This window comes from Ictalurus furcatus, chromosome 1 (genome assembly GCF_023375685.1).
Source record: "Ictalurus furcatus strain D&B chromosome 1, Billie_1.0, whole genome shotgun sequence".
Taxonomy (NCBI): Eukaryota; Metazoa; Chordata; class Actinopteri; order Siluriformes; family Ictaluridae; genus Ictalurus; species Ictalurus furcatus.
Window position 1 is genome coordinate 24,617,690 of NC_071255.1, and position 13,204 is coordinate 24,630,893.

At 39.0% G+C, this 13,204-nt stretch overlaps 1 protein-coding gene across 10 annotated transcripts in view; it reads left to right on the forward strand.

Moving 5' to 3' along the window:
- The window catches only part of plecb (plectin b), a 109,902-nt gene that overhangs the window by 78,889 nt on the left and 17,809 nt on the right, over positions 1-13,204 (forward strand). For 7 of the 10 annotated variants that reach the window (XM_053633556.1, XM_053633568.1, XM_053633576.1 and 4 more), the window contains exons 4-22: positions 1,181-1,258; positions 1,395-1,499; positions 2,637-2,803; positions 5,174-5,289; positions 5,666-5,772; positions 6,201-6,320; positions 7,455-7,550; positions 7,645-7,772; positions 8,881-8,974; positions 9,093-9,247; positions 9,378-9,690; positions 10,750-10,827; positions 10,912-11,073; positions 11,186-11,290; positions 11,378-11,473; positions 11,657-11,782; positions 11,870-12,022; positions 12,106-12,260; positions 12,809-12,935. In XM_053633556.1, coding sequence (XP_053489531.1) covers positions 1,181-1,258; positions 1,395-1,499; positions 2,637-2,803; positions 5,174-5,289; positions 5,666-5,772; positions 6,201-6,320; positions 7,455-7,550; positions 7,645-7,772; positions 8,881-8,974; positions 9,093-9,247; positions 9,378-9,690; positions 10,750-10,827; positions 10,912-11,073; positions 11,186-11,290; positions 11,378-11,473; positions 11,657-11,782; positions 11,870-12,022; positions 12,106-12,260; positions 12,809-12,935 — 2,481 coding nt within the window. The remainder of the gene's footprint in view (positions 1-1,180; positions 1,259-1,394; positions 1,500-2,636; positions 2,804-5,173; positions 5,290-5,665; positions 5,773-6,200; positions 6,321-7,454; positions 7,551-7,644; positions 7,773-8,880; positions 8,975-9,092; positions 9,248-9,377; positions 9,691-10,749; positions 10,828-10,911; positions 11,074-11,185; positions 11,291-11,377; positions 11,474-11,656; positions 11,783-11,869; positions 12,023-12,105; positions 12,261-12,808; positions 12,936-13,204) is intronic. The other 3 variants (XM_053633562.1, XM_053633514.1, XM_053633548.1) reach the window with 1 other exon arrangement.

Genomic DNA, 13,204 nt, shown 5'->3' on the forward strand with positions numbered 1-13,204 from the left:
TTCATTTATTATCCAGATCTAAGGATTTAACTGTTTAATACATATATTTAATCACACCCAAAAACCAAAACACTGGGTTTCAGATGACTTTTGCAAACTTTTTGTTCTCTGCTGGCTTGATGCCATGCTTCAGTACTGCTTTTCCTCATGGCTGGAACACCTTTACTTCACAATCCACTCTATATCTTTATCTCATTGAACTGTGTGCCACCTGTGTGACTCCTTCTTTTCCTTCTTTGCCTCCATCTCCTTCTATCCTTTTCTACCTCTGTGTGCTGACCTTTGACCTCTGCCCTGTGGGCTTTGCGTCCTCTCTTTTCACTGCTCTTGCTGGGGCTAGTCGAGGGAGAGGGACATTGTGAGGAACTTGCGTTTGGTGAGTGGGTTTGTCATTTAGATCTTTCTCCTTTATGTGATAGCATGGGTGCGTCAGTGGACAGCCTTTATATGAGCTCTTGTCAAAAAGTTCGGTTGACGATTTTTTTTTATTTTTTATTTTTTTAAAGTGTGCTGGAAAAATGCATCAGTCCTTTTTAGACAAAATGAATGTTGATGAGTTTCAAATGAATTCTGATGATGCAAAGTAAAATGAAACATCTTTTCATATAGGCTAGTAACGTAAAAAATCTTTCAAATTCATTTTAAGGTTTGTAGTCGGATACGTTTATCTTTGTTTACTGTAACACATTACTATAGCGTCCGTTTCACCAGACCCATACCTTTTGTATTAGCTTACACTTTGCTTAAATGGCATTTTAAAAAGACATGAATGATCTGAATGCCACTAACAGGATAATTAGCTTGCCTGCTGCATGAATTATTGTTGCTTTTTCTGCTTCTGATTTCATAGATCTGAACCTCCAGATCATGTTTTGGGTGTGTAACCAATGTGGCAGACGTATCAGACCATCAATGTTTGTCATTATGGTTATGTTTACCAACAGTTGGCCTAAACTTCCATGTAAAGTTGCACTTGAATGCTTATCAGTTGTTGACCTTGCTTTTAAGCATCTATTAGATTGCTTTATATTTCTGAGACAGAGAGGAAATTGTCTTTCACTTTTTATTGCACGAGTATGAGCTATGGTTTCCACCTCTATAAAAATGTAGTCCTTTTGTCTCATGTCTGTTTCCCTCCATTTGCACGTTTACTTTTAAAAAAAAAATTTTCCCCCTTCAGCCTCGAGAAAAAGGACGCATGCGATTCCATAAACTTCAGAATGTACAGATAGCACTGGATTTCCTCAGACACCGGCAGGTAAGACCGCTTCCACTGATGTAAAACGGCAGCTTCATTGTCTTCTTTTATATAGTTAAAAGGAACGTTCATACAGTAGGATATAGGTTAAATTTCGCATAAATCGCGCTATTTTTGTTTCTCAATCCAATCGCAGGTCAAGCTGGTGAACATCAGGAATGATGACATCGCTGACGGAAATCCCAAGCTTACGCTGGGGCTCATATGGACCATCATCCTCCACTTCCAGGTCTCCTCTTCTGTCAGTGTTAAGTTCCCTTACCATTTACCTCCGCCGCCTTTATCCTGTCCAGTCTGGGGAAATCAGTTGGAAGTCATTAACCTGTTTGGTGGTTTGGGTCATAACCGTCAAGTGGCATCTCGTCAATCATTTCCTTAAAATTAATTTCTTCTTTCTTTACTAAAGAAGTGGGCAATCATGGGTTTGGTTGTTGTGATCAAACTAAAACCGATTATTATAAATACATAAAGATAACTAGACGTGTCTACTCTTTGACTTGAGAAGACACATTTTTGAAGTTAATTTTCCATCTTAAGTTTTAGTTTTTGTATATCCTGATTTGTCTGAATTACTGTTAGATTTCAGATCAGGTTTTTCTTAGCTCAGAAAGTATCAATTATTAATGGACAGGAGTAATCAATACATTGGACCATTGGACTATATGCAGTTTTACTCCAAGAAATCTCCAAGACAAGTTTCTCATCTATGGGTTCTTCTGCGGACAGACTTCCCATCTTAATTCACTCTTCCAAGCCCGAGACTGTGATGAGTCACTTATTCTGTGCTGCAGGGAGGACCCGTATTTGGGCGTGGAGGATGTATCAGAAGGAAATCTTTAGATGGAGGCTGATGGGGCCTGCATTAGGGAATACTGATGATTCATGTGTTTTTGTCCCGTGCAACAGGGGACATAACATTAACATTAAATCACATATTTGTTCCCAGGCTGTAGCTTGGCCTTTCAATTTAATCTCACGATCCCTGGCTTAAGCCAAGTACACGAACATATTATTAGATGATATTTCCTGTGTGATGCCATTGATTTGATGTTAAAACCATTTTTGCTGGTTTCATTTGTCCCTTTAGTATGAATTTAATACTTAATCCTTGGCCAAAACAGATTTTCCATTTAATACTTCCATATTATTTTATTTACCCAGTGTCCCCCAGTGCTGGAAGTTCCATTAAGGTGCTTAATTTAAGGGCCCGGAGGTTAATGGTAATGGCTGGGACTGGAGTGCATGCATGTACATGGTGTCTTTTATTCAGAATCGTTTAATGATTTGCATGCTGGTATCCTGTAAAAATGATTAATTATGGACATTGTCCTGTTCAACTTGCACATGTTAAATCACATGCATTTTTGGTACCTGATAGGTTTCAGACATCCAGGTCAACGGGCAGTCTGATGACATGTCAGCTAAGGAAAAGCTGCTCCTATGGTCCCAGCGTATGGTGGATGGATACCAGGGTCTGCGCTGTGACAACTTCACCACCAGCTGGCGAGACGGCAAGCTCTTCAATGCTGTTATCCACAGACATGAGTAAGTACTTACAAAGGATACTTGGGACATCTAGGAACTTGTTTTGATGGTATTAATTAGGTTAATTAGAGCTGAAGCATAACTACTATGATTTCACTTTCAGTCCTTAATGAATCATATTATTAAGTAAAGCAATTTTTTTTTGCTTTTCCTATCACGTATGATATGAGGGAAAAGCTGTTGAAATTAATTAAATCATTGGCAATTTTACAAGAAGTGGTTATATTAAGCTTGTCTTGGGACTCACTCTTGATCACACTTGACTTTGGTCCAAAAAAATTAGAATGCCTCTTTTATAAGGGATTTTTTTTTTTTTTTTTAAATCACCCTAAGGCTGGCTTGCTGTTGGAGTATTCAAGAGGTGTGACACTTAAGTATGTCTGTGCACAAAGATCAGCATAACGGGAAAATACGGGGAAAATAAAAGCGTAAAAGGTAGCACACTAGGACTTTTGCTGTCTTGATGGAAACATTGATTCGGTTATAAAGCTTAGATTAGGTTTAAAAGCAGTCAAACGTATTTTTGTTGAAGCAGAAAAACAAAGGTTATTTTAGAGATTTCATAATACAGCAAACTGTCTTTATTCTCAATAGAGGACAAAAAAGAAGGAGTGGCTGAGTAAACAGGATTGAAAAATGTGGTTTAATGGTAGAGAGAAATAGAGAGTTAAAGAGTTAAATAGTTCAGGGTGTGGTCCATGGGGCGTCACTTTGAAAGAAAAGACAGTCATCCCCGTAGGGAATCTTTTTTTTTTTTTTTTTTGTGAAGCCATAACATGTACCTGCAAAGCTTGGGTACTGCCTTTCAGAGCGAGAGCTTGATGCTTTTGTCAGGTAGGAATAGTGTTACGGACAGCGCTGCAGACAGAGCGAGGAGATTTTTACTACCATGTTTTCTTGCCACTTTTTTGCGCCTGTTTTAGTGACTGGAATATCTATTTCATTATTCCATTTTGGGTTTTTGGAGTTTTGGATATCTAGTTAGGAGTTTTGGGTAAACCATGCTGAATGACCGCTGTAAATGAGAAGAGGAAGAGCTGCTGTGAAGGCATTTGGGACTTTCTGCACCTAGAATGGGGAAAACAAGAAGAGCTGGGCAAGGCAACGTCATTTATTCCTAGCAAGGACTTATGCTGCTTGAACATCTGAATTGTTCTTATGTTGAGAAGTAATTAATGAAGAAATTGCTGTGCCTTGAAATATAACAGCAATGGTTAAGAAGCCCTGAACATTTGGCCTGCATTAGAGCACCGTTTCTCTTCTTAGCTTTGATTTTAAGAGGCGTGATGTTCAGTTTAAAGAGGAGGCTGTCAGTTAAGAAGCGTCGGGCAAGCAGCAGCAGTAATTCAGTGAGCGATGCTGAAGACCGCGTGGTCATGGTGTGTGAGGAGATTCCTTCTGAGATCTCTGTAGACTCTGGTAGAGGCTCCCACAGTGTAGTAACACGCTCCAGTGAAGACTCCTCAGCAGGAGATGCTGATAATGGCCAAGGTTGGAGCTCTGTCTGCGTCTCTCCCAAGCTTTCACTCAGGATTGCAGATGGGAGCAATGGTTCTGTCTCTGCACCCAGCCCAGGAGATCACTACGCTGTGCATTCCACGCTACACGTCAAAGAGTTATACCGGTCTGAAAAATCCACCTCAAATCCACCTTTATTTCTCTGTTTTACCTAGAATGATTGTGTTTCTCAAGACTGTGACGTAGCCCAGGGTTATGAGTATGAAGGCTTTGAGTCATGTTTGGAGTAACATTTGGGCAACGTTGCCTTGTATTTAGGTATAAACCTTTTATAGATTTGGGTGTCTCCTGTGGTGCTTGAGGGATTAACTTGGGGATATATGTTGACTTTCAGTCATACTGTTTTAAGAGGTTGTGTAGCACACTATATATTTTAAGTGGACTCTCTCTGCTTAATGATTGGCACGTCTGGAATGGCTGTGTGCCTCAGGAGACAGCTGACAGTCAGGATTTATGGAACAGGTGGTCCCTAAACATGCAGCTATTAATGTCCTGGGTTGTCCATACCAGCAAAACCTATGACATTTTCCTCTCTTGAAATATAACACATACATCCTGAGATTTTGGCTTGAAAGACTATATAAAAGTTTGAATTAAATCCTTTCACATTATTGATGGTACACTTTTTTTTTTTTTTTCTTCCCCCCCCCACACTTTTTTTTCTTAAAGCCTTCAGTATTTGTAGCAGCACAAATAGCACAAATTCAAGAAGTTCCTTTGGCATCAATAAAGTTTATCTTATTAAGATCAAATGGCATTAGCTACTACTGCAGTATCAGCATTCATTATTGACGGATTATGCACCAGTGCTACTCACACTGCTCATATTTACTCATGTTTGCACTCTTTCAGACCCAGACTTATCGACATGGGAAAAGTGTACCGCCAGACCAACCTGGAGAACCTGGAGCAAGCCTTCAGCGTGGCTGAGAGAGAGCTTGGTGTCACACGCCTACTTGACCCAGAGGGTACACTTTGAACTTATTGCTCACTTTTCTGAAAGGATATTTCAATGCCTGTTACTTATTATTCACCCATTAAATGAGATTTGAGTTTCTTATTGTATAGACTATAATAATAGCTAATTGCTTATATTGCACCCAGACACTCAGAGGGTATAATGTAACAGAATGGGCTCATTTTAGATTTTAAATGCAATAAATTGCAGATTCCATTCATAATTTCAGATTTCAGTATCACATGACATTGGAAGCACTTGTGAATTATTGTTCTGCAACAACTCGAGTCTACGATTTCTTGCCTAATTGAATACTGAAGCACTGGCCAGAAAAGTACTTATATTTGGAAAGATCTTTCATTTTAATTTGGCCAATATGTTTTTAGATGTTGACGTGCCTCATCCTGATGAGAAGTCCATCATCACTTACGTGTCCTCCCTCTATGATGCCATGCCTCATGCACTCGATGCTCATGATGGTGTCAGAATCACTGTGAGTTTTATGTCCATACTGTGATATGTAGCCAAACTGTGATAGTCTAATTTAATTAGCGAGGCAGTTTAAGATTAAATATTTTCTGTTTTCCATTCCCATTAAATTCCTTAACAGTTATCTGTTGAGTTTGTGCTAATTTTCTGTATCTCGTCATCAACTTCCTCCAGTTTGCAAGACAAAATAGATTAGTACTACTCATATCGTCTATCATTTGTCTATGTCTATTGCCTGAGCTCTGATAATTAAATAAAAATGTGTTGCCTCTTTAGTGTACTGCATAGTTTGCATAGTTCTCCATTCCTTCATGTGTTTATGGTCAGACAGGACCAAGGCTGTTCACACCTAATTAAGGGAGCATGATATGAGTTAGTGGTAGGACTGAAAGGTTGCCATGTCTATTGTTGAGCAACTCTGTGTGTGTGCAGGAGCTGGAGCTGCGGTGGAAGGAGTACTATGAACTGGTCACCATTCTTCTTCAGTGGATCAGACACCATGTTGTGATCTTTGAGGAGAGGAAGTTCCCTGCCAGCTATGAGGAGATTGAGGTGAGATTATACACGTATATGTATATCACGTTATCTAAATTTCTGTGTGTGTGTGTGTGTGTGTGTGTGTGTGTGTGTGTGTGTATGTATATGTATATATGTATATATGTGTATATATACACTGTCTGTACGGCATCATGGGTCATTAAAAGTGGTCATGTGACTTTGTTGACAGTTTATGGTTTCTCTTGTGATTAAAGCATTAGTCAAAAGGCCCAGTGAGATTGCCTTATGTGGCACATTGGCTTACGAAAGCAGTCATTGCTGTGATTGAGTGAGTGAGTCATGTTATTCAATATAAGATTAAACAATGCAGGTTTGTGCTCTTGCTTGCTTTTATTGTAAGAATTCTATGATCCTCCTTTCTAAGGGTGTGGCAGTTCTCTGGTTAAAAAAAAAAACAAAAAATTCAACATAACCTCTAGGTAGGTTTCTTTCCTCTGAGAGAAAGACTCAGTGCCACTCCCTTCTGCATGAGTAACTGCATAGTTACAAAGTGTGGACGTCACCAAAGAAATACACTCAATACTTTTCTTTAACTGCTTTCAAGTGCTAAGGATTAAGAATAAATCTTATATTTACATTTATTCGTTGAGCTTATTCTTTTATAAAAAACCAGACAAAGCGAGGCAGAATAAAGGCACGTATCTGGAGAAGGAGCTGGAATAAAGTCATTTGCAGCCTGGAACATAAGGGCTACTTTGAGTTGTTACGTATACTTTGTGAAAAGATATTAAATTAAAATACTGTTTTAACCAGTGTCTCATTAATATCGGTGCTACGTATATTTATTTATTTCATAAGTAGAATGTGAGCAATGTGACTGTGAATTAACAGCACAAGTCTGTTGCATTTATATGGTTTGAGTCATATTCAGTTTTGTTTTAACATTATCATTCCATAGATTAGAAGAAATTTAATTCTGTGCCTCTTTTAGTAACTCTGCAGTAAACTGAGAACTGGCTTAGAGCAGTGTTTACCTGACACCAGTCTGACTCATTTCTTGCACTTCTGTGCATGCCGAAAACAGCCCTTTATTGACTAATCCAGATAAGATTAGTGCCCCAGTTAAATACTGTAACTATAACATTATATTACATATGGGAAGTAAATGTTTTATTGCTGATTTTATAGCTCCTGTGGCGTCAGTTTTTGAGATTCAAAGAGAGTGAACTTCCAGCCAAAGAGTCAGACAAGGACCGTTCCAAGGTTATTTATCAATCCTTTGAGGTTAGTGTCATCTTTCCAAATGTGATTTAACAAATTCGCATACTTTGCTGCCCTAGGTATTTTGCTGTTAGTAATATATCTTATACCTAAACAGAGTGCAGTTCATGCCGGTCAGATCAAAGTGCCCCCTGGTTATCACCCGATCGACGTCGAAAAGGAATGGGGCCGACTTCATGTGGCTATCCTAGAAAGAGAGCGACTGCTTAGAACAGAGTTTGAGAGGTGAGCGATACCACGAACCTTACATAAGCACCGTATGTCTAACTGTTCACCTCGTGCCACATATGCAGATATTTCTTTTGCAGCTTGTATAGATGAGCATTAATTTCACTTCCATGTAGTGGGATTGGTTTTTTTTGTGGTTCTTAAATCTTTGCTAGAATAGTGTCAAGTCAAGCCGAGTGAGATTTTATTGTCATTCCTGTATATAGCTTGTATACATTGGAATGAAATGTTGTTTCTCCAGGGCCATGGTGCATCACAGAACAGTATGCAGTACTACAAAAAGTGCAAGACAATAAATACAGGCAACATGGGCTGTAAACTGAATAGCCTTTTGTCTAAACATCTTAAAGATATAGTGTTAAGTAAAATGAAGAAATGTATTCTAGCTAAGTTGCCTTATAAAAGAGATGCTATGACTATAATAAATACATTAGTTTAATTGCTCTGAAAGATATTGTAATAAATCGGAAGAACTTATCATATTTTAGAAAATGCAAATATTTATTTGGCATACCAGTAATTGAAAAACAGATAATGCAGTTGCTTTGCTTTGCATTGGACAAATGTATGATATGACAGTATCATGGGGATATCACATTATAGAGATTAATAACTGAATCACCCTATAAGATAGGGATCAATATACAGATCAGGATTCGGGATAGGGTTGGTCCCCTGTCATAAGACTTGTGGATGAGTGAGTAATACAGCTCACAGTGAAGCTCCTTTCATAACATAACATTATGGAATGGCTGACCAGGCACTCCAGACACTTAGCTCAGTCCTGCTCACAGTTTGGTGCTGCAAGGTCGTATAAACAAGCCAAGACCAAGAGGGACGAGTGTGGGATTTGTGTCCATCGTTGTGGGCAAAGAGTATTTTTGAGACTTGGTCATGGCATTTGTGATGGATCCACATGGGTTAAAATACTTCCTTCAACCAGGGAGGCTGTGAGTGTTTGCTGAGGTTTAGTTTATAAAACGGTGGTATATAATTGTATATTCCTGATCAGTGATGTTTTTTAAGTATATATTTTTATCTTCTTATTATCTCTTAAAAAGGAAGGATTGATTTGCTAAATAGTGAATAATTTTTTGTGGTCCAGGTTAGAGCGGCTCCAGCGTATAGTTGGTAAGGTGCAGATGGAGTCTGGTGTGTGTGAGGAGCAGCTGAACCAGATGGAGACCCTTCTGCAATCGGTGAGTGAATATTATTATAAACTCTTATTAGATCAGTCGTGCTTCTGACTCTCCCTCTCCGCACATTCTAGACACATTTCCTACTTTTCGTTAAGAGTGCGTTTTCTTCTTGCTGTAGGACATCCGACTGTTAAATGCAGGCAAACCAGCCCAGAAAACGCTTGAGATTGACCGAGGCTTAGACAAGGCTGATGGCTTGATCCGCCTCCTCTTCAACGATGTCCAGATTCTCAAAGATGAACGCCACCTACAGGCTGAGCAGATGTACCGCAGGTGTGTCAATAATTCCAATTAGATCCTGTTATATTTAATAAAGATTCATTTAATCAATATTAAATGAGAAAATGACAAGATGCTGTGTCAGTCACAGATTGAATCGAATAACTGAGATTTCTTCACCCAGGGTTTACCGTCTTCACGAGCGTCTGGTGAATCTGCGCAGTGACTATAACTTGAGACTTAAGGCAGGAGTTACTCAAACTATGAGCTCTCAAGTCATGCAGCAAAGTCAGCGTGTGCGGCCTGAGCTGGATGATGTAACTCTGCGCTATGCCCAAGATCTGCTGGCGTGGGTGGAAGAGAACCAACGCAGGATTGAAACAGCTGAGTGGGGCTCGGATCTGCCCACTGTGGAGTCCCAGCTGGGTAGCCATAGAGGCCTCCATCAGACGGTGGAGGACTTTAAGGCCAAGATTGAGCGTGCACGAACTGATGAGGTAAAATATTATTAATCAGAAAAATACACATTTATTAATATTAATTTGGCAGAAATATTGAAAACGATTTACAAGCAAGTGCTAGGAATTGAACTGATTACTGGGTGGGGAAGGCAGAGATGAGGTTAGAGTTTGGCAGTTTAAGAGACCATCAGGAAAGGATGTCCTCTTTTTAAGTATTCTTTATCGATATGAACAAGACTGTTGGGTCTGTGGTGAATAGGAGTAGGAGAATTGTACTAGATTCACTTCCCAAAATCACAAATTTTCAACAAGTTTCATCAGTGATCTCACCCAGTTACTGCAGATTTGTACCTTTTATAAGAACTACTGCTGTAATTAAAAACTGTCCTGTGCTCATCTCAGGACTCCTGTATGCCAGGACTTCACAACATGTTCAAACTGAACATTCTTTCACCAATGTAGTGCAGTATGATGATATAATATTGATATCATAAATGATCACAATACTCTTTTCAGATTTCTGTCAAACTGCTTTGTGATCATGTTTATTATTAAAAGCAAAAATAAAAATCTAATTTAATTGAACTGTGTCTTGAAAGGAGGAACAACTATGTAAGAAGTGAGAGAAAAAATGATACTTAGAAAAATGAAGTGCCTTGTCACTGTATTATCTTGGCAAACTTGCGTAGTTACACAGGTCCTTTATCTATCTGGTTTTCATATACGAGTTGGTGCTTCCTCTGATACAGAAGTCATGGCTCTTGTATATGCATGACTGATTTTAAAATAGACATCAGGGTACTATTTAAAAAGAAATCTTAAACATTTACAATGCAAAAGGCGTGAGAAAACTAGCCAAAACAAAAACCTAGACACACAGGAATTATTATGTTAATTAAATGCATGTGGTAAGGACAATGTTGAAGTCTGTTGCTATAGTAACTGCAGTAGGCTCTGGAACTACGAATGCAGTTTGCGTAGTTCTCATGTCAGTCGCATTATGCTTGTCTTATTTATCATGAGATTTTATATAGATTTATCAGTATTGACAGCGTGTTTTACAGACGTAACATTTATATTTCCTTCGTGTTTCAGAGTCAGCTGTCTCCTGTCAGCAAGAGTACGTACAGAGAATATCTTGCCAAACTTGACCTTCAGTATGCTAAGCTCTTGGTGAGTGGTGTTCTTTCAATCACCTACCATATTATATTGTTCATCTATGGAAACGGTCAGTGACGTGATATTGTTTGTGTTCAGAACTCCTCTAAGTCTCGCCTGAGGCACCTTGATCAGCTCCATGCTTTCGTCAGTGCTGCCACTAAAGAGCTCATGTGGCTCAATGATAAGGAGGAGGAGGAGGTCAACTTTGACTGGAGTGACCGTAACACTAACATGACCGCAAAGAAAGAGAACTACTCCGTAAGACCGAAATAGGCCATTACTTAAATGACATTTTATGTTTATAGCATTTTATAGAGTTTAGACTTGCCTGGATTTGGGTTTGCATCATAACTCGTTGGACATGTTTCAGGGACTGATGCGGGAGCTGGAGCTTCGGGAGAAGAAGATCAATGACATCCAGACCACTGGAGACAGATTGATTAGGGATGGTCATCCAGGCAGAAAGACTGTTGAGGTAAGAGTTTGCTTGGCTGTGATATTCTGCAATACATTGGAGTTTTGTGTTTGTGTGTTTCATTCCTGCTCTCTTTTTTTGTCCCAGGCTTTCACAGCAGCCCTGCAGACGCAGTGGAGTTGGATCCTTCAGCTTTGCTGCTGTATTGAGGCTCATCTCAAAGAGAACACTGCATACTATCAGGTTAGCCAGTCTACTACTTATTTAAAGGGGACACCCCATGTGTATGTGGGAGAGGTATTGAGGACATGGAACGGAGGCTTCTGAGATAACAGTTTATTTTAGTTTCCTTGTAAGATGAAGTTTTGCTTTTACTTTTTTTTCTTCCTTAAAACTCTTACCCCTTGTTCTGACCTGCTCTTGCAGTTCTTTGCTGATGTCAAAGAGGCAGATGAGAAGATGAAGAAGATGCAGGACAACATGAAGAAGAAGTACACGTGCGATCGCTCTACCACTGCCACCCGTCTGGAGGACCTGCTAAAGGACACTCTGGTTGGTATCTCCTACATTTCATTAACGCATCATTCTGTGCATAGGGTTTATTAAGTGTCGATTCTTACACCGGGTCATTTCTGTCAGGATGAGAAGGAGCAGCTGAATGAGTTTAAAACTCACCTGGCTGGCCTCAACAGGAGAGCCAAGAGCATCATCCAGCTTAAGCCTCGCAATCCCACCACCCCCAGCAAAAGCAAGCTGCCAATCCAGGCAGTGTGTGACTTCAAACAGATGGAGGTTAGTAAAAGAACCTTACACCTTATCAAAGTATATATCTCTTTACTACTTGCTCAGGCTTTTTCTTTTTTGGTGCTGAACAGATCACGATGCACAAAGGAGAAGAATGTGCGCTTCTCAACAACTCGCAGCCTTATAAGTGGAGGGTCCTAAACCAGTCAGGCAATGAGGCCACCATACCTTCTGTGTGCTTTATTGTGCCACCAGTGAACAAAGACGCTGTAGAGAGTGTGTCTAAGTAAGTATTAGTTACTTCACATTTAAAATCAACCATCATTTCTTTTCAGAGAAAGCAATTTAGGTAAAATTTCAAGAGTAAGGCAAGACACTACATGTGAATATGGTAATATGGTTTAAAAACAATAGATATTTCTGTCTCTGGCTGAGGATTGCTGACATTTGCTTGTATTTTCTCATTTGGATAAAAGCGTCTGCTAAATGAATAAATGTAAATTCTTTCAACTCCATTTTGTATTGGAAAGCTTTACAATGTAAAAAAAAAAAATCAGAGAGCTATTATTTGGATAAAGACATTTAGCACTATAAAGACACTCTTGAGAAAGACTTAAGAGAAAATGATAATTAGTTGCAATTGCATATCTTTGCTCCGTTGTTTAAACAGAATACATTTAAAAAATATTTTTATTACTATAAGAGAAGACATGTTATAGATGCAATTTTTCCCAGAAATCTGAAACATTATTAACCTCACCAAAATGATCACTGCTACCTAAAATGGACCTCAACGATAATATATTGTATATTTATTTTCTCTGTACCATTTAGTCTGGACACTAGTCTCCAGCAGATGACGATTCTGTGGCAGAGGCTGCATGGTGATATGAAGAGCCTGCTGTCCTGGCAGTACCTTATGAGGGACATCCAGCTTATTCGCTCATGGAACATCACCATAGTCAGTTCTCACTCTGTTTATAATGTGCATTATGCATTGTATTCATTTCATTTCACAAACTCACAAGTATTTGTATGATTTACAGTTTTCTTTCCCAGAAATGTAGTACATTTGAGTTCATTACAAATGAAGGGATTTTCTTTGTGACTGACTAAAGGGACTAATTGTTAGTAGCTGGCCCTTAATATGATTCCAGCTAAATAAGTACCTTCATGATAAGATTAAAATTCACCTCTGTGTATTTTTAATACATGTAAACATATTAGCTT